This window comes from Capsicum annuum, chromosome 2 (genome assembly GCF_002878395.1).
Source record: "Capsicum annuum cultivar UCD-10X-F1 chromosome 2, UCD10Xv1.1, whole genome shotgun sequence".
Classification (NCBI taxonomy): Eukaryota; Viridiplantae; Streptophyta; class Magnoliopsida; order Solanales; family Solanaceae; genus Capsicum; species Capsicum annuum.
In genome coordinates this window covers 104,546,379-104,569,651 of record NC_061112.1, presented here as the reverse complement: position 1 = coordinate 104,569,651, position 23,273 = coordinate 104,546,379, and the positions used below count along the sequence as shown (strand labels likewise).

The following is a 23,273-nucleotide window of genomic DNA, read 5'->3' as shown; positions in this document are numbered from 1 at the left end:
GCTTTCTCATTATGATTTTTGAAGCTTTAGTATGTCCTATTGTTATTGTAATCGAGTCCTGGGAGTTATGATTACCCGAAATTTAGTTGTTTGTCGAGTTTTCCAGAATCTACAAAATGAATTCAGTTATACCACGAGTGATATCATTTAGTCAGTTAATATGGTCAGTTGTCAGTTCTGTCAAGCTTAGTACAGTCTAGTGGCCTGTGTTAGTTCAGTTGGGAGTAGGATTTAGCACCGAGTGAATTCGGGGATGGGGTATCCCTGTCAGTATAGGGTTTGACCCTTAATAGCAATCTCTGAGTTACAGAACTACGTAGCCAGCGCAGGTTGAGATATTTTTCTTCCATATAAGGGTTGACACATCTCGTATGAGTTTTTCTGCCAGTGAGGGTTGACAAAATGTCTTCCTGCCAGTTAGGGTTGACTCACAACCATTGTCAGTACCCGTGTCACGGTACTATCACCTTTCCAACTAGGATCACAGGTTGGACCCCAATTAGCTCATTCGGGGCAAGTCGGTTAGATGATACCTTTTACAGTCTCAGTTACAGTACTCAGTACAGCGTGCAAATCAGTTTTGCTTGATCATAGCATTCAGTTATCAGTATTTCAGTTTACAGACTATTTCAGAATCATGTTATACGCTTGGTCTTACATTATCAGATATTACGGTTTTTGCACATTCATTCTCAGTTATCTCGTATTGTTCAGTTAGTCCTTATCCCATATGCATAGTACTCCATAGTTTCAGTCCAGTTATTCATACTAAGTACAGTCCAGTCTTACACGATCAGTCTTACGTTTGGTTCTGTATGCTTAGGTATTTGTGCTCAGTATAATTATATATTCAGATCTTCGATGTTATGCCAGTTTTTATCAATTAATTTCAAACTCGGTATTCATACAGTTTCACATTTTACTGTATCCCAGCTTCAATTCTACTTATATCATAAAAGTAAAGTCTTACAGAAACTAAGTGTAAAGATTCACCAGCTTATCATATCATGTTTGTTACTCATGTTTTAAGATATTTCAGCTTTCCCTTTATTCCAGCCTATGGGTGAGTCTACTTACACTTAGCATGGATGTTTTAAGATTTTGTATGAAATCAGTTTTACTTATTGCACTCACCCCTGCATACTCAGTATATTTCAGAAGTACTGATCTACATATATGTCTATGTGCTACATTGTCTCATAATGTAGGTACTAGTTATAGCCTACGCATTATGATCAGACAATTGCAGTTTCCAGCCAACAAGTGATGAGTTCTCTTATTTTTGGAACTCCAGACAGTTTTAGTCTATGCATAGTTCATTTATTTTCATATGTATTGATTAGTGGTAGTTGGAGACATGTCTCAGCTATCTATAGTTAGTATAGTAGAGGCTTCATAGATATCAGTCAGAGTCAGTCATGTAAATTTCAGTTTCTTCCTTCAGTTTTATCAGATTGTAAACTTTATCAATAATGTATTTATTCAGATTATGCCATGATTATGTTTCCGCACAACAAAAATTATTAATTATTTTATTATAATTCAATTGCTTAATAGTATGCCAGTTCATCGGTTAGCTTGGGATCACTTGTGGTTTCAAACACCGTGTGGCGTCCAGAGTTTACTCTTGGAGCGTTACAAACACTTACGACTATCAATTTTAAAAAAATTAATCCATAACACCCAAAAACAACATTAAATAAGTAAACCCCCTATATTATAATTTTCTGCAAAATTTCGTTGGGAAAATACTACCCACCATTGATCAACACCATATAGCCACCGTCTCCGTCGAATCGGATGCACCTTACTGGCGAACCATCGTTGCAGCCCTAGCTCCAGCCACCTCCAACCTAATTTCCACTCTCTTCAACCAGTAAACACCAACTAGTAGCATTAATCAAATCAATTACTGCAATTTGATGAGATTCATGTTTAATAGAAAAACAGAGGAGGTATTGGGGTTGGAATAAAAAATAAAGGTCGGGTTGAGTTGGTTTGAAATCGAGTTCGATAGGTTTATTGAGTCGGGTAATGGGCCTGAGTTAATTATTTGGGATAAAAAAATTAAAATAGAAAAGGGACATATATACCTCTGAAATATGATAAATAGTACGTATATACCTTCTGTCATACTTTGGGACGCACATATGCCCCTATTGTTAGTGCAAGGGATATATACACATCATTTCATTAATGGTAGAGGCATATGTGCACCCAAAGTATAACAGAAGGTATATTCGTACCATTTATCATAGTTTTGGGATATGTTTGTCTCTTTCCCGTTTAAAGAATTTGTCCGCACAAGATGTTTTACTCAATCAATAAATACAAGACATGTGTCGTTAGTAGACAACTTTCGGGGATTAAAGGGATTACTAAGTTTCACAAGACATTTTCTTATCATATTATTAATTCGTTTGGAATTACTTGTAAATTAATTTTTATTTATACTTGATATTTTTAATAAAATAATATTTTTTTATTTTTTTTTCATATTTTACCATTATCATTAATTACTTAATTTCAATATTAATTACTTATCATCCGAACGGAGTGCTTTAACATATTTATCCTCATCACCACAAGTCGACAAACCCCTAACCTGCGCGGTGGCTGGCACCCCTTCCAGAGTTAATCGAGACAGCTTATCTCAATGTCTTGTCTATACCATACACCTTTCTAACTCCCTCCCAAACCACTCCATTCATTAACCCCTCAAAAAATGATAAGGCAGCAATGATTGTGATTCTAAAAACATGCAGCATCCTCCGCCGCTATTTCCTTTTCCAATTCCCAGCCCTGAAAATAGTAAAAGAAACTGTGTCATAGCTTTCACCACTCCTCAAAACTACGCACCAAGGTTATCTGATCTCATACGCCTCAAAGGCTGGACACCCCTTTGGTGTCCAACCGTCATTGTTGAATCTTCACAGCAAACAGTTTCTTCAATTCATCACCGCCTGTCATTTCTTGAAGAGTTTTCAGCTCTTGCATTCACTTCAAGAACTGGCATCACGGCTTTTTCTGAAGCTCTGTCGATTAACCCCACGCCCCCATTAACCCCGAATGGAGATATTCTTACGGTTGCTGCTTTGGGTAAGGATGCTGAGCTGCTGGATCAAGATTTCATTGGGAAAATGTGTGAAAATTCTGAAAGGATACGAATCTTGGTTCCTCCAATTGCGACTCCATCAGGGCTAGTGGAGGCATTGGGAGTAGGAAAAGGAAGGAAAGTGTTGTGTCCAGTTCCGTTGGTGATTGGTTTGGATGAACCACCAGTTGTCCCGAAGTTTCTTGAGGATTTATCGAAGAGGGGGTGGATTCCAGTGAGATTAAACGCGTATGAGACGCGATGGGCTGGGGCGAAATGCGCGATGGATGTGGTGATAAAGAGTGAAGAGGAGTGTGGATTTGATGCCATTGTGTTTACCAGTACTGGAGAAGTTGAGGGTTTGTTGAAGAGCTTGAAGGAATTTGGATTGGATTGGTCAGTGGTGAGGAGGAGGTGTCCAAGGATGGTGGTGGCAGCTCATGGACCTGTTACAGCTGCTGGTGCTGAGAGTTTGGGTGTTGGTATTGATGTGGTAAGTTCAAATTTTGGTAGCTTTGATGGTGTTGTTGATGCACTCTATCATAAATGGAAATCATTGGAAAATCAAGAATCTTGAATTTGGATTTTGCTTCTTTTACTAGTGAATATGTGTATGAGCCTCACAAGAAGATTTTGATGAGCTAGACTTGTTTCTTAAAACATTTTCTTTAATTGTGTCTAGCACACTCTTTACAAGCAATTGAGCTATGTTCCCATTTATAGCAAGGAAAATGATAAGGTTTAGCATTTTGTTGGTACAAATTTTGGTTCTTTACTGAAACAAGAAAGTGTGTGTGTGTGCTCGTTATGGAAGATTTGATGAGCTAGTTCTTCTTACATTTCCATTGGAATTTTTATAAATGTGGATTAACAAATTGCTACTTTTGTAGCAAAGAAATGGTAGAGAGTCTAGCACCCCTCTTTAATTGTTTAGACAAAATTTCTTTAATGGAATTTGTAGTAATTGATGTTGTGAGCTCCAGGTTTGCTAGATTTGATGTACCTGTGGGTGCACATTCTTGCAATCATTGGAAAATTTGTTTTTGCATTCTAAAAATAGGATCACCCGGTACACTAAGCTCCAGCTGAAAATAATGTTACATTTTATTTTCACAAGAGGCTATTCGTACCACTTGAACGTGAAGGTGACCTCTTGATCACACGAGCCAGCAGTTACGGTTGCTTTAACGCTTCCCTTCATTAAAAAAAAGTTACTATGTTGGTATGTGCCGAGTCCAAGTTTAATAGTAGCTTTTTTAGTGTTAATGGATTTATTTTCGCGTTAGAAAATCGAAAGTCTCGACCTTGGTTTTCCATCGCGTTGGTGTATATTTTCTGATTTGAGTTAGTAGGTGTACACAGCTGAAGATTTGATGAGCTTGAATTGATTCTTCTCTTTTCTAGCACACCTCGAACCTCCAAATAGACAAACAGATGAAGTTTATAGAAAGTAAAATAATAAAATTGGTCTGGAAAAGTTAATCCCAAATGGAATGACACATTTCTTGTATAACGGGACGAGGTCTTCTTATATCCAAAATAAAATGAATTCAAATCAAAGGTGAAACGTTCCAGAATGAGAGTTAGCTACTTGATAATTTACTTTATTGGGGTTGGAATTTACCATATGTTATTAAGAACATAGATGAGAAGTACATAATTGATAGACATGTAATGAGGGGAGGATTGCTCCCAATTCAACCCAAAAAGGTAGCTCATAAGGAAAGAATTATTCAAGTTCATATAAGCAAATCATCGATCCATCTCCAATCAATGAGGGATTCTAACCCCTCCAACACCCACTTCACACCCCGACCAAACTGAAGTATGGATTGAACGCTTAAACTGGGGTGAACCTAACTTTGATATCATTTAAAGACATGATATTGGGACTAACTCATCCTCACACCTAGACTCAACTGGAGTATAGATTGAATACTCAAACTGGGATATGATATGTAAGGAATATAAAGCAAACCACCAATCCATTTCCAAACCGACTTGAGGCTCCAACCCATTCTGACAATCATTTGCAACTTGAGCAAAGGCTTTGGCAGGTTAACTAGAACAAAAGCAAAGCTAAAAATGTGGTATGAAAGGAAATAAAGAATTAGAATAGAGATCCATTACTAGTATTGGGCTGCCAACTCATTTAGATTTGGGCTACATTGCAATTCCTAATTGGACAAACATTTCTTTGTGCAAAATGGAAATGATTGAGGGTGAAATGTCAAGGGACAACATGCTTGCACATTAAAATTCCCCACTTTCTTGCGAAATTAATGCACTATTACTGTTTGTTGAAAATGCTTAGCAGGGTCATAATCCATCTTAATTACTCTTACACAAATGATTAAATTAGGATACAAGCATCATGAATTAACATCACCTTTCTAGCTAAAAGTGAAAAACAAGAAAAGACAGCTTTGTGTTGGGCCTCTCCTCAAAATCATAAGAACTCCTAACAAACACTTTCAGTAAAGGCACATGGTGGATCCAAATCTTCAATTATAAAAGAGCCATACCAGTAGTGCCTCCTCTTTTTTCCTAGTAGGCCCTCGGCTCAAATAAAGCAAGAGGCACTATTTAATAATTAATTGTTAATGACTGGTTGGTAATTTTGTGAGTCGTTTCTTGAGTTATAACTTGTTGGAAGCACTTAAATTTGAATTATATTATTTAGTTGGGAATGAATCATCTAAAATCAAACGTCTTTCACTTAAAATTAAGTCACCAAAAATATAAGTATTTACTTAATTCTTTCGTCACTCTTCAAATAAAGGAAAAAAGAAGCGTCAGACATGTTGATTATAGACTTATAATATGGAAAAAATAGTGAAAGAAATCAAGGATAATTAATCAAAGCAGGCTGCCATAATGTAAACTAGATTGTCTTCAAATTACTGTACAATAGTCAAAATAAAGATTTGTCTGGCCTACAATGAAATTTTCTATAAAATATTTAAAGCGAAAGCAAATTCGTGGTGCACTAAATAATAGTATTGACTTAGTAATCAAAATGAATCAAAAGGTATGCTCCCAACTTTCTCATGTTTGTCTTAAATACAAAAGCACTCTAGCTCTTGACTTTTTTATGGTATGGTACATGGATTATATATTTCCCACTTTTAGTTGTTGGTACTATTGTATTTTGCATAGTCATGGCCTGCCTCCTTCTAATAGTCACAACTTTCATATACCTAAAAATAAATAAATGGTTTAAATGACATTGTTGGCTAAGTAGCGCATCTGGGGAAATTCTCGTGAGCTTATTTAATTCCCCTATCAATTAGTATTAATTTTTTGAGTTGCCCAAACCCCAATTCGTTCATTTGCCTTCCATTTGGTTTTCTTCCTGTTATCCACCCGGTGTTCGATATCTGCATTAGAGTCCAATTAATTTAAATTCGCATTGGAAAGTCCCACTTTAAAAGATAAAGCGTTCCTTATCAAAGACGGCTTTATATTCAGACCTTGAAATCGAGATCTTTAATTAAGATGAAGGATTACTTGATGCTTCCCGACAACCTTTTATGATCCTCCCATTTGGTTTTGAGCTTTTGCAAGCCGGCATTGCCGGCAATCTAACAGTGTTTCACTCAGATATTCACTTCATAAAAATTTGTTAGTTTGCAGATAATAAAGTCAAATTGGAACAATTTAAATACTACTGCTTAAAGATTTGTCACCACATTTTTATATATTAAAAAAAGACAGTGCAATAGTGACAAAAACAGTTTTAATTTTTTTAAAACAACTCAAGATATGGGAAACATGACACGCCTAAAACAAATATTGAACGTCTTGTTACATTTGACTTTGAGTATTTGTATCTTTGCATCAACATAACGATCATACGTTGCTTGTTAATTTTTTATTTGATGAAAATAGATATATAATAAACTGAGAATTGGGATTTTGGATAATATGGAAAATTTATTTCTTGAAAACATAGGCACTTTAATCTTCATAATTTTCCTGGGGTCTATGCATCTTATTGAACCAAAGAGAGCAATAGGGAATCACATACATGACACTGACTTTACATGGCATGTCCTTATTCATCTGTCATTATTAAGATGAACAGAGTAAAAGGGCAATGAAGCTTTGAACTATAAATGGTGGTTTTTTTTTTTGTCAAAACACCCAGAGGTATTTACTAAGCTTCCATACCTAGTACTATGATTGAAGTACCATGACAAATTGGATAACCTAAATAGTTTACACAAATATTTCTGAAAATTATTCTATTCAATTTGTAAGTGGTCATAAGAGATCATTTCCTCAAATTTGGAACAGTTCTTTCATTTTTTGAGAGACAGTTTCCTGACTTAAACTAGAAAAGGACAAGTATTTGTGAACTCTCAAAGTCGCTAGTCAACTTACATATTTGGAATGAAGGAAATGAAAATTATTACCTCTTATCCATGAAATAACTAAGTGGTATTTATGTGAGAATTTCACTTGCGAATAAAAAATTTTAGACTTGTAGATTGGAAATTTCTTGTATAAATTTAACTATATAGAGTGAAAAAGAAAAGGTTCTAAGTTGAAGTTGTGGTTTAAAGGTGCACTATATTCTGAGTGAGATTTGCAAATCTTAAAGTACTACTCACATACTCTCATATCTTACTTTATTTCTTTTTCCAAGAAATTCAAACTTTTACTAATGGGAGGAAATGGGTAGTTGAGGAATATTGCTGATGTATATATATAATAAAGCAAAATAGTCTAACCTAGAATTATGCCAAGTGACATCTTAAGAACTAGCTACTTGACAACAAAAAACTATCATTTTATAACAAAAAATTATTTTGTTGATTATTTAAATATTTAAAATTATTTAATGTTTCGTATCTATATATATAATAAAGTAAAATAGTCTAGCCTAGAATTATGTCAAGTGGCATCTTAAGAACTAGCTACTTGACATTTGATAACATAAAACTATCATTTTATAACAAATAACTATTTTGTTGATTATTTAAATATTTAATATTATTTCATGTTTCATATTGTGGTTAAAAATAATTAAGATGCATTCCTATTGGATGAAAACTCATATGATTTTTTTAATTATTTTTTATTAAGATTAGTAGTTAATTATTTCATATTATTTTATGTTTTATTAATTATTTATTTATTAAAGTTGTTTTGTTAATTATTTAAATATTCAATATTATTTCATATTTCATATTGTGGTAAAAATCAATTCTTTCAAAAGTTGTATGTATTGTTATAATTGTTAAAACTTATGACGCTACAATCATGTATTTGTCAATTAATTATAATCAAACAATTTATATAATAAATATTATAACAACAACAACAACAACAAACCCAGTATATTCCCACAAAGTGGGGTCTGAGGAGGGTAAAGTGCACGCAGTCCATATCACTACCTCTAAAGAGGTAGAGAGGCTGTTTCCGATAGACCCCGTAATGAATATTATAGTCATTTTAAAATAAAAAATATTGAAAAAAAATGTCATCCCTCTAAGTATGTAACCAATTTAAATAATGAGATTATATTAAGAGTCACAATTGAATAATTAATTAGTAATCAAGCAACTTATATAAAAGAAGATTATTATGACCAAAAAGTCATTCCAAAATTATATATATATATATATATATGAAAATGATGTCATCCCTTGAAGTATGCAAACAATTAATTTAAATAATATAAATAATATTATAAAAATAATGTTTTTAAATATATACCATTTTAAGAAATATATATGGAGTAGAAAATAATGTTAAAAATCAGTTAGTATTGACTACTATAGTACTATTGTAGCAGTAAATAGCTTTCAAATACATAAATATACAGATTATGTTGCATATTCATTTTATTTTCTACATGTTTGGTGAAAATTTTATGAGCCAGTATTTATGTACTTTATGTTTTATAAAAAAATATAATCTATATTCTTTGAAGATATAAATTATTGGTCTTTTAATATGTCATACATTTTTAAAGACTTAAAAAAGTTCATCTTGATCGAAATGTGCAATGAAAATTGTAGTAATAACATAAAAATTTACAAGTTATGCATTAAATATGAAAAAACTAATATTGATATTAGATAGTTAATTTTCTGGCATTGCAAATATTGTTGCTTTAGATTTTAGTGAGATAATAATATGATTTCAAAAATCAATAAATTATGATACTAAATTATTAATCCATTATATTTCTTTATGTTAGGATTAATACTTGATTTGTCTGTACTATATTTTTGTATGGTATAATTAACAATTAATTTGTAAATTAAATTGTGTGATTTTAATAGTCTATTAAAAGTCTTGTGGTATTATATTAGGAATGATAGTTAAGTGACCTTAGTAAAAAAATGATAGTTGCATAATTATCTATGAAATTTACCCGACACTAGAATTACTATCTCAAAAGATATATCTCGAAGATCATAATTTGGGTGAGTATCTCGTGGCTGATGCTCAATAGGCAATGCTCAAATTCAATAAATCAAATACTTATGAATATTAATTTTTTCAAATTCATTATATTTAAATTCTTACTGCAAATATTATTGTACTTTTACGTAGCATATTGTACTAATGTGAAAGTAAAGGTCATTTATCATTTGTTATTTATAAACATTATGCTATAAACTTTCTTATTTTTTGTTTTAGTTGATATAAACAGACAATGAGTTCAATCATGTTTATCTTTATATTTGTAACTCTAATTTTAGAATATTATATTGTAGATCTTTTGGTGCAATAATTATTTTGATCTACTTTGTACAACATAAAGGATAAAGATGAATAAGATTAATATCTGATTGTACTGATGAACATGAGGGTTTAAGTATTAGTTGAATCTTCTAAGATGGGTGAGAATTCAATTTCGATAGTGATATTTATAATTTCATTCAAATTGAGTAAATTGAGAAAGTATGATAGGGTTGATCGAAAATAGAATTGAAGAGTGAATATTCAAACCTATGAAGGACTATACCATTTATCCAAAATAATAATATACCATAAGATTCATTAATATTTGTTGGTCCATTATCATAAGAGAATAAGTGAACATTGTCAAATCGTGCAAACATGTTAGGACTTTAGATAATGTTATAAATTATTTGTTGAAAAAAAGATAATAAAAAAATACGAGAGAGGAAAAATTGACTATTATTGAGACTTTGCTCAAACTATTTGTCTTGGCGCAAAAATATTTTAAATTTAAAAAAATATACTATGACTAAGATCGTGCAAAGGAATACAAAATCTACTTTGAAAGCAAATTCTATTAAGACAAGAAAAGAGAAGGGGAAACTTCTTTCTTCCTCTTGATAAGAGGGTGCAAATTAAAATATTAAATATAAAAGAATTTAAATTTTAAGTTAAAATTTTATAGAAAAGCCTCATGTGCATAACACTAAAACATATCTTTCATTAATTCTTTGTTTTTCTAACCAAATTTAGAAGTAAGTCCTTAACTAATAATAATTATGTTAAATATGCATTTTTTTTTGTAATTATATGATTTTTTTTACAACATAAATCAATATAGATCCCAATATTATCTAATATTCTCAAATAACTATATTACAATATACTATTATTTGCATGCGGATACTAACTTTCGAAAAGAAATGTTTAAGTTTATATAATTAATGATATTAAGTTCAATATTTTAATAGTTATTTTTGGTATTGCATAATTTTATTAATTTCAAATGTGTGAACGATATTGCATAATTTTTTTATTATATAAAATTAATAAGATAATAATTTCTATAATAAATTTTATTTAATACCGACCGCGCATCTCACGGGTACTAATAGTACGAAAAAAAAGCTAATAAGCTATGAGTCATTTTCGAGTTTTTTTATATTAGTTAGTTTTATTATTGGAGTTTTAGGCATCCATTACTTGCAAACATGTTTCAAATTTTGTCTATTTTGAGATTGAAAATTTCAAGTTCCTCCAACTCACTCTGTCATGGCATGATTGGATAGTTAGTTCCCAACAATCTAAGATACATGGACAGTTGGACCTACCAATTTCATTTTAGAAATTAATTAGTTTAATTTCATTTTTCATGTTGCAAATGGTCGAATATGGTCAAAAATAGTGCTGCAATATTCTCTTCTTTGTGAGAGTGTCAATTTATTTTAATTTTAATAATATAAGGGGTGTATGAGGGCAGAGCCCATAGGGGAACACTGTTGAGAGGCTCACGCCATGTGAACCATCCTTCAATTGAGACAAATCTAGTTCTTCGGTAGGTTAACCTAAAATTGTAAACTCATCAAAGAGCTATTTAAGAAAATATTTTTAAGATTAAAAGAATCAAATATCTACAAAAACAAATCATTAAGGCCTTTTTGAAAAGTTATTTTGTGAATTGCATTTGGTGTAATTGGGTATAGTTATACTGTTTGATCTGTTTGGTTGGGCGGGTAGTTGGTGTAATTGGCAGGGGCAATTACGCCATTCAATAATTTCTAGTAATTACATGATGCAATTACAAGTTAATTACTCTTTAATTTCTTCTTTTTATTTTTATTTTTATTTATTTTTTATGCTTATTATTTTCATTTTCTTATTTTATATTATTTATATTTCATTTTCTTACTTCCCATTTTCCAATCTTTATTTTTTGTGATTTTGTGCAATTGTTCATATTATTTATTTGAAGTTTATTTTTTTTTGATTTAGCATAATTGTGATAGTAATTTAATTTTAAAATTAAAGTAGGATTCATTGCTGAATGAGACTATATACTTTTTTTTTCTTTTGAATTATATTTATGTATGTATAAGAGTATTATGTTAACTTTTTTTGTTTTAAATTTTGAACTTATGTTATATTTTCGATTTTAATTTATTTGTTTTATGTAGTATTGACTTGATATTTTACATTGTAAGTATTCATATTTTAGTTAAAATTGCTAGATTATTTTTTTGTCAAACATGCATTTCATGATGTTATTTAAAATCGTGTACTTTTAGTTTTTATGATTAATTTAATTAAATATACTAATTTAAAAAATATATGCTAATTATTTTTTATAATATTAGTTAAGAACTTATGTTTATTAATTGATATATTTTCAGAAGACAATATATATCTTAAATATCTAATTTAATGCCATTTATAAAGATCCTTATTTTTAAATATTAATTTTTATTTCTCATAATTAATTTTTATTTAAAAATCTAATACAATTATGTGATTATATTTGTGCAATCAAATAATACACTTATCAATTTCAATGACTACCTAGTAAATACCCCAATTCCAACTATCTTTCCAAATAAAATCGGTGCTTTTTGACATTTTTCTTGCGTCACTTGATCTTTTTGTGTTACAATCCAACTTCCCTTTCAGCTCATCGATGTCGTTTCAATCCATTCTCTCTCATTTCCTACTATTTTGTATCTTGGGATAGTGTAAAATTAGGTCTCGTGCCTAATTCACCGATCTAGAAAGCTAACTTAAGAAGAAATTTTGTTCCATCCTTATAAGGAATCAAGAACTTTATTCATTCACTGATATGGGACATTTCATTCATCATCTCCTTACATTCGAATTCAAATATTCCTTTTTAGGATTTTACTGTCGATCTGGTGAATGCACATTCATAGATCAGGGATATTTTTACCCACCTACATCTATCCGATTTCTTGTGTATCTTAACTTTAGTATCATGTAAAATTAGATTTTGGTCTAATTCATGATCTCAAAAATTAGCTCAAAAGGAAGAAAATTGCTTAAAACTTACCTCACATGAGACATTCCATTCATCACATCACAATATTGTTATTTTCCACAATACGGGTACATAGAATCTGTATAATAGAATAACAACTTCAACTCGAGTTCAAGTATGAACAAGAACACAACGAAGTTGAACAAATACCCTCAACACAAGATCAAAATGATCTTTACAAGAGGTGTATTTTATATTTCAGAAATATAGATGAAACAAAAATTGTTAAGGTCAAGTCGTCCGAATTCACGGACTTTTCTTAAGGAATAATTTCCCTCACTGTACCCGAGGTTATGGAATCTTCTTTCCAAGATAAAATGGCCTTCAATCCGACTAAAGCGGTACCTTAAATAGGCGGATTCTTCAAACACACTCACGGTTTGAATGATCACGCTTAGATATTTTTAAGAAGAAGAAGAAGCTTGTAATTCTGAAAATTTTTCTTATTTAACCTGTGGAAGAAAGCAGGTTATTTATAGCCACAACATGCCTCTTCTGAAAAGAGGCAATGGTTCAATCCAAAGGTTGCACCTTTGCTGTAAGTTTATGCCTGTTCATGAAAGATTGCATCTTTTCCTGAACAGTCATCTTGTTTCATGAATAAGTGTGTCCTTTTGCTGAATGGTTGCATCAGTTTGTTCAACCAGTACATCAGTTTAGAAACAATACAGCAGTTCTGAAGCAGCATTAGTTCAAAAAATAGTGCCTGCACAGTTTTGAAACACTATTCACTGCACAGTTTTGAAACACTGTTTCAGAATATAAATGGAGTCCAACAGAAAATATTTCTTGTGTTTTACATATATTCAGACCAGATTTTTGTCAAATAAAATTTATCCAAAAAAGATAGATCTCATCGATCGATCATTTGCCAAATCCAAATCCAAATCCAAATTCAAATCCGAAGCCGAGCCGAGCGAGCGATGATGATGACGGTGTGAGGCATCTCTATTTTCTTACCTCACTTATCATGTGGAGTAAGTGTTCATTAATATAAACACTACAAAGTTTTCTTCTCCCACCAATGTGGGAGAATTAGTGGACTTTCCACTTTGGGAGTATACCTTCTAAATTGGTATCTCCTTCCTTCCACAATTTTTCTCCATTTTTTTCATTCACATTTCATTCATATACTATGAATCAAACAATCCCCCACATGAATGGGGAATGACTATTTTTCGTAAAACTTTTACGGACAAGTGCGTGATCATGAAGCAAAGACTGATTGCATCTGGATAAGTGGGTTTCCCTTTGAACTTTTCGTAGTAAACATGCATCGGATGCACTCGGTCAATCGGTAGATTTGATATCTTTGAACCGTCGAGATTTAATGTACACCTAGATAACACATGTCACACAACCAGCCTTTTACCATTTATGGTTCTTATGGTTTGTTCTTTTCAGCCATGAACACGTCCCGATTTTTATGAGAGCTTAGAGAATAGGCTTTTACTAACATTCTCTTTGAAGCGGATTCCACTTCGCCCACACATAGGTGATTTCTAAACGTTCAATCCTATAGATTAAACTATTTGGTCAAATCTGCCAAATTTAGATAATCATTAAAAGACTTTTCACCTTAAGTCTTATCCTTATTTACTATACATTGTCTACATCATGAGAATGGGTTGGGTAATTGACAATGTTGAACCTGTCAGACACAACTTTGTTTGATCTCCTTGAACCTAGCTCTTGGGATCTCCAGTCTGCTAGGTAGAGTTACCGTCATGCTGACTTGTCCTAGGCCTTAAACCCATTCTCTTGGATGTTCTTTCCACTCCTTCTCTAGATAGGCCTTTTGTAAGTGGATTCGACATATTATCCTTTGACTTTACATTGTCTACAGTGATAATTCCACTAGAGAGAAATTCTCTAACGGTATTATGTCTTCGTCTTATATGATGAGATTTATCGTTATACATCATGCTCCCTACCCTACCTATTGTTGCTTGGCTATCACAGTGTATACATACTGGTGCCACTGGCTTGGGCCAATACGGAATATCTTCCAAGAAATTTCGGAGCCATTCTGCTTCTTCACCGGCTTTATCTAATGCGATAAATTCAGATTCCATTGTAGAGAGAGCGATACAAGTCAGTTTGGATGATTTCCAAGAAGCTGCTCCTCCACCGATAGTAAATACATATCCACTTGTGGATTTTACTTCATTTGATCCGGTGATCCAATTTGCATCACTATATCCTTCAAGTACCGCAGGATATTTATTATAATGCAAAGCATAATTTTGAGTATATTTAAGATACCTCAAAACTCTTTTTATTGCCATCCAGTGAGTTTTGTTGGGATTACTCGTGTACCGACTCAATTTATTGATTGCGCATGCTATTTTTGGTCGTGTACAGTTTATTGTATACATTAAACATCCCAATACTCTTGCGTACTCCAATTGCGAGTCACTTTCACCTTCATTCTTTCGAAGTGCAAAGCTCGCATCCAATGAAATCTTGGCAATATCGAATTACATATACTTAAACTTGCCAAGTACCTTTTCGATATAATGAGACTGTGACAATGCCGACCTTTGTGGAGTTCGATGGATTTTTATATCTAAGATCACATCTGCAACTCCAAGGCCCTTCATATCAAACTTGCTCTCGAGCATTCGCTTTGTTACATTTATGTCAGAAATGTCTCTACTGATGATCAACATATCATCCACATATAAACATACAATGACTTGGTGATTTGGAGTGTCTTTAATATAAACACATTTATCACATTAATTTATTTTGAATCCGTTTGCCAACATGATTTGGTCAAACTTCGCATGTCCTTGTTTTGGTGCTTGCTTTAGTCCATATAATGACTTAATAAGTTTACACACCTTGTTTTCCTTTCTTGAAACCACAAAACCCTCGGGTTGTTCCATGTAAATTTATTCCTCCAAATCTTCATTTAGGAATGCGGTTTTTACATCCATTTAATGGAGTTGAAGATCATATACCGCCGCCAAGGCAATTAACATTCAAATCGAGGTTATCCTTGTTACTGGCGAGTATGTATCAAAGTAATCAAGGCCTTCCTTCTGTTTGAAGTCTTTTACTACAAGTCTTGCCTTGTATTTGTTAATAGTACCATCCGTCTTCATTTTCCTTATGAAGATCCATTTAGAACCTAAAGGTTTATTTCCGGGAGGAAGGTCAACCAACTCCCATGTATGGTTGCTTATGATTGAATCAATCTCACTATTGACTGCCTCTTTCCAAAAGGATGAGTCTGACGACGACATCACTTCTTTAAATGTTTGAGGTTCATTTTTTAAGAGAAATATTACAAAATCCGACCCAAACGAAGTTGATATTCTTTGACGTGTACTATGTCTTGGATTTTCTTCATTATGTACATTCTCACTTGGTTCATCTCGAGGTCGTTTAAATCCTCCACTAGATTGTTCATGTCTAACTTTATACGGGTAAATGTTTTCAAAGAATTCAGCATTATCAGATTCAATTACCGTATTTTCATTTATATTCGGATGTTCAAATTTATGAACTAAAAATCGACATGCTTTACTGCTTTTAGCGTATCCTATGAACATCCAGTCCACCGTTTTAGGCCCTATCTTAACCCTTTTAGGTATAAGAACTTCAACCTTCGCTAAACACCCCCACACTTTGAAATATTTCAAGTTAAGTTTCCTTCCTTTCCATTTTTTGTAAGGAATTGATTGTGTCTTACTATGGAGAACTCTGTTGAGTATACGATTGGCCGTAAGGATAGCCTCCCCCATAAGTTTTGCGGTAAACCAGAACTTATAAGTAAGGCATTCATCATTTCCTTCAAAGTTTGGTTTTTTCTTTCCACAATTCCATTAGATTGGGGTGAATACGGGGCCGTAATTTGATGGATTATTCTATTCTCTACACATATTTGTGCAAAGGGAGATTCATATTCTCCGCCCCTATCACTTCTTATCATTTTGATCTTTTTGTCTAACTGATTTTCAACTTCAGTTTTATATTGCCTAAACACATCTATTGTTTCATCCTTACTATTTAGCAAGTAGACATAACAATATCTAGTGCAATCGTCAATAAAAGTTATGAAATACTTTTTCCCACCACGAGATGGTGTTGACTTCATATCACAAATATCAGTGTGTATTAAGTCTAAGGGATTGAAATTTCTTTCAATGGACTTATAAGGATACTTTGCATACTTCGATTCTACACACGTTTGACACTTTGATTTATTGCACTCAAAGTTTGGCAAAACTTCTAAGTCAATTAGTTTTCGTAACGTTTTGTAATTAATATGGCCTAAACGCTCATGCCATAAATCATAAGACTCAAGCAAATAAGACAAATTCAAACTTTTATTCATTTCAACAGTCATTACATTCATCTTATGAAGTCCCTCCGTGAGATAGCCTTTTCCTCTATACATTTCTCCTTTGTTCACTATAATTTTTCCAAAAACGGTTACACATTTGAATCCATTCTTATCTAGGAGTGAAACAGAAATTAAATTCCTACGTAACTCCGGAACATATAACACATTGTTCAGTGTCAAGACCTTGCCAGAAGTCATCTTTAGGCAAATTTTTCCTGTTCCCTCCACCTTAGCAGTAGCGGAGTTGGTCATGTAAAGCATTTCTTCTGCTTGAGCCAGAGCAAATGACGAGAACAACTCTTTGTTTGCGCAAACATGGCGTGTGACACCAGAATCCATCCATCATTCGTGTGGATTTCCTACCAAGTTGCATTCCGTGAAGATAGCACACAAGTCATCATATTCTTTGTTGAACTCAATCATGTTCGCTTGGTTCTTTTTCTTGCCTTTCTTCGGGGCTCGACAATTTGTGGACCTGTGGCCAATTTTGCCACAATTGAAGCATTTTTCCTTGAACTTTTCCTTGGGTTGATTGCTTCCATGTTCAACTTTCTTTCTTTTCTTCGAGTTGTTTTGGCCATCTTCTACAATATGGGCTCCATTCATTGTAGAATTTCCCTTTGACCTTCTTTCGGCAGCTTTATTGTCCTCTTCAATATGAAGTCGGACGATAAGATCTTCAACGGTCATCTCCTTGCGTTTATACTTTAAGTAGTTTTTGAAGTCTCTTCTCAACTATCACTGCACAGTTTCGAAATATAAACAGAGTCCAACAGAAAATATTTCCTGCGTTTTACATATATTCAGTCCAAAAAAATAAATCTAATCGATCGATTGCCAAATCCAAATCCAAATTCAAATCCGAGCGAGTGACGACGACAGCGGAAGGCATCTCTATTTTCTTGCCTCATTTATCATGTGGAGTAAGTGTTCATTAATATAAACACTACAAGGTTTCCTTCTCCCACCGGTGTGGGAGAATTAGTGGACTTTCCACTTTGGAAGTATACCTTCTAAATTGACATCTCCTTCCTTCCACAATTTTTCTCCATTTTTTCCATTCACACTTTATATATGAACCCAACAAATATAAACATTAAAGCTGAATCATCCCTTCCCCAAGAGTTTGAGGGAGTCAAATAATGGATTTATGAAATTGAGAGACAATTATAGGTTATATCATGGAAGAACACAATTATAGGACACTGGACTATTACTATATGTGGTAGGGGGCATTGGTCCTAGTTAGTAATGCAAATATTAAGTACATGCTAACCATAAACCTCAAGCCAAGGTCCCAACTAAAGTTGTAAAGTCTCAATCCAGTATGCTCACTACCAATAGGATAATGCAAGAATCTTTTTCCATTTCCAATTCCCATCTGCTCCTAACACACTGTTTTTTTTGTACTTTACCCTCAAAATTTCTTAGATTCTTTAGGTCACATCAAATGCATTTTATTCTTGCACCACATAATTATGTCCATTATTTCATGTTATTTTCTTCTGATAGCCCGTTTGAGTTGACTTCCAAGTAAAAGTAATAAGTTAGAATTACTAATTTACGATTTTTTGGACTTAAAATTAACTGTTTATAAATAGTTTCTGTATTATTATTCAAACATTTTAAAGTGCTAAAAAAACTATTTTAAATTAAAACCATTTAAAATAAGTCAATTCAAACATGCTTGTATGCTTTTTTTGGGGCAAACTACAAAAATATAGGAGCTTTAAATCATAACTACAGAACGTAATATAGCTTTCAAAAAATTATAATATCTGTTGTGCATTTCAGAAACATTGATTGAGAACGTGTATGTATATATCTTCGATACATTTTTAATACTTAAAAAAAAAAAAAAAAAAGAATATGTATCATTAGATTCGTATCTATCAGAAGACACGGGCATTTGCTATGTTGCGTTATTAGAACGTGTAATTTTTACCTGTGGACGCGATGTTATTATAATCTTTTTAAAATTAAATGTGATGTGTAAATTAGACACTTGATATTTGTCTAATTCTGCAATTTTTGCTTTTCCTTCAATCTTCTATCCAGTAATCCTTTTTCTTTTTTGTTTATTTTTTACTCCTTGAGATTAAGAGAGACGTAAAAAAAATAAAAAAATACAATTTGATTTGATGGAGTACTCGAATTAATTACGTATGTCTTTTAGTACATACATGCAGTAGCAGACTATTATTTTGTTTTTTACTCAATCAATAGGTTTTGTTTTTCTTTTAATTTTCACTTGCACCGTAGTTTAGGACCCGTTTGATCACAAGTTATATTTGAAGAAAAAATTGACAAAAAAAATTTGGTCTTATTATTTATTATTATTTGACTGATATTTTTATCAAATAATTTAAATTTTTAAGTACTAAAAAAATTAGTTTTTGGATCAAATTCTATTATTTGAGAATTTTTAAAAATTTAAATTTTACCCTAAATTTTTATATTTTATAAAACGAAAAAGGGTCAAAAATACCCTTGAATTATTTGAAATAGATCAAAAATATCCTTCATTTATTTTTTGGCTCAAAAATACCATTTTGTTTGATTTTTTGGCTCGAAAATACCCCTCAATTAATTTTTTGGCTAAAAAATACCCTCCTCTCTAATGGAATGCCACCAAACACACCACGCAAATAAAAAAAGTCACTTGATCAATTCACGTCAATATACACAAACGAAAAATCATTTCATTTAATCTAGAATAAATTATACAAATCTCATACTTAAGAGACTATATTACCTAATATCCCTTACTTTTTAAAATTTTACATAAAATTTCATTTTTCAATTTTACTCTTGATACATATCAAGAAAACCCCACGTCTTATTTTTACTCCACCATTAATTGATTCAAGATTTCCTTCCCTAAAATATCTCCCTAATTATCAACAATTAAATCATCTTTCTTCCTGATTTTTTCTCTTTCATTAATGCTTAAATCATCTTCCTTCCTGATTTTTTCTCCTCCGTTAATGCATGCAACTTTTTTTTTCCTCTCCTAAAATCTCTCTCACTTTAAAAAAAAAAAAAATCTATTGATACATATATAAATTTATTTAGTTATTCATGCATGTTTATTTTTTAATGGTGATTCATATGAATGATAAATATGACATCATTATATGGATATTATGGTGATTCATACGATAGATACATTTTGTATGATTTTAACGGCTGATACATATGATATTAATGGGTGATATATATTGTATTATGGTGATTCATATGGAGATACAATTACTGGATGATTCATATGATATTAATGAGTGATATATATTGTATTATGATAATTCATATGGTAGATACAATAATTTATTTCAATTATTGGGTGATTCATACGATATTAATGGGTGATATATATGGTATTATGGTGATTTATATGGCAGATACAATTATTTATTTCAACTATTGGGTGATTCATATGTTATTAATGAAAGGTAATGGTGTAGTCAGTGTAGGAAACAAAAGTAATAATATTTTTTTTAAAAAAGACTAAAAGCAGAATTGAAACATAATTAAAATTAAATCTAAAAAAAACAGACTAAAATTAACGACGAAAAAAAGAGAAAAAAGACACAAAAAAACATATCTTTCATAATTAAAGACGAAAAAAAAGAAACATAATTAAAACACCTAAATTAAATATATAAAAAAAAAAAGAAAAATATAAAAGAATACAATGAATAAAAGAGAATCTATTATTTCCTTACATAAATATTTTGTTAGTTTCAAATGTATTACTTTTTTATATGTATCACCATATAACATATGTATCACCATTTTAAAAAAACCGAGATAAAATATAATTAATAAAATAATCAAAATTTTATATAATATCACTGAAAGATTCAGGGATTTATGTAAGTTACCCTTTAATCTATCTAACCATCAATCCATTTTTTTATTTAAAAGACCCAACTCCACTCATATTTAAAAAAATCTAGCCCAAGAGGAAAAAGATTGAAGAATTTGATTGATTATTTTTCATGTGATGGGTTCAAATATTTTGGATTGATCAAGGCGAAAGATGAGGAAACAATTAGCTCCTTAAATTGTCGATCCGAAAAAATCAAATTTTAATCGTGTCGATCTTAAATAATTGAATTCTCAAATAGTTGATCCGATTTCCAATGGCTCAGATTGCTACTGGATATCCTATCTGAATTTGTCTGATGAGGAACCTGATTGTGGTAAGAGATATGGTAATTCAGAGAAGAAATTAGAAATTGGAGAGTGAAAGTTTAGTGACAATGTAGGACAACCACAAGTTGATGAGTTCAAGAATTGCTCGAGTGAGTCTCGTAACTTTGAAAATGTAAAATAATAAAATATAAGGCGGTGAAAATGATGATATGAGGAAAAAAATTGAAGAATTGAATTTTGCCTCTTGGTTCGAATTTTTTGAATATAGATCGGATTGGATTTTTAAATAGAATAAAATGGATTGATTGTTAGGTGGATTAAATTGAGTGATTTTTCACATGTATGCTGACGTGGACTGATTAAGTGACTTTTTTTTTATCTACGTAGTGTGTTTGGTGGCATTCCGTTAGAGAGAAGGGTATTTTTTATCCAAAAAATTAATGGAGGGGTATTTTTTTAGTCAAAAAATTAATGGAGGGGTAACTTTGAGCCAAAAAAATGAAGGGTATTTTTTATCCATTTCGAATAATTCAGGGGTATTTTTAACCCTTTTTTCGTTTATAAAATTATTCGTCGTTTATTAATCTCAACTAATATTTATTTGTCAACCAACCCCGCTAATAAACTTTGATATTTGACTCAAGTATGTAATAGCGTTGTCGCATAGTACTTGTTAAAAATATTGTAAATAGAAAAAATTGGATGTTCTTTTGTGAGTTGAAAAAAAATCGATAGCTCCTATACTTATGTGTGAAATTATTGATAAGGTGGTTGGAACTTATAATTTGTGAGGTGAATTTTTATCATGAAACTTGTTCATTATAAAATAATTGTACAAAGTTATGGATGATATAATTTTAGTAGTTTTAAAATTTATGGGTAGAAATTATATATTTTTTAAAAGTCAAATATTTTTTTCACAAACACATAATGAAATTTCACTCAAATCTTAAGCCAAAAATAATTTATCAAAACTATTTGAAAATCTATGTCTAAACACTAGCTTAGTTTTTCTTCTATTTTCATGTGGAAAACATGTAATACATGAATTATTATATACAGTAAAACTTCTTTATAACATGATCTTATTATAATTGCATATCACTATAACGACTTGATTTTTTTTTTTGAAACTAATTTTTCATATTATATGTTACTTTTTTATAATGTCGTTCTACCTATAACAGCAACGATAATTATTATAATGGTACAGTCTTTTATAAATTTACCTCTCTATAATAACACACTCAAATATTATATAATATTATATTTTATAAGAAATATATTATGTACAAAATAAAATATCAAAATATTTATATTAATCGTCATTAATGTCATGCAAACAGTAAATTTCAAGTATGAATATCTAATTTTTTTAAAAAAATTATATTTAAATGGTGTACATCTGTTATTATATAACTTCAAAAGAAAAATACTACTAATGTTATTATATATATATATATATATATATATATATATATATTCATGCTTTTCTAATTTTACATATTTTTATTTATAACAATTAAATGAGATTGAATGTCAAGCATCACTAAACATATAGAACAATATTTCTCTATAACAGCTATAAAGTTTTCAAAAACACATATAACAATATCTCTCTAGCAAGTTTTCAAACAAATATTATCACTATATATATTTAACTGTATTCGTTATAGAGAACTTTATTAGATTGAAGAGAAGCTGAACGGATGGTGACATAATTATGAATAATGATAGCATAAAATAGTAACTTAACAACCATTCTACGCTTTATGTAGGTTGTACGTATATTTGGTTAAGAATGTAACGACCCTCCCGGTCGTTTGTGGAATGTTCTCATCTTCCCTATTTTAGCGCTCTCCGTAGGCTGTATACGTGGATTATGACTCACGAGATGGGTATCATCAATTTTTGAGGTG

General features: G+C 31.3%; 1 protein-coding gene across 1 annotated transcript; it reads left to right on the top strand.

The window, feature by feature from the left end:
- Nucleotides 1-2,759: 2,759 nt before the first annotated feature.
- On the top strand, nt 2,760-3,671 carry LOC107857935. The gene has a single exon (XM_016702700.2). The coding sequence runs from the start codon at nt 2,760-2,762 to the stop codon at nt 3,669-3,671; it is 912 nt and encodes a 303-aa protein (XP_016558186.2).
- Nucleotides 3,672-23,273: the final 19,602 nt, after the last annotated feature.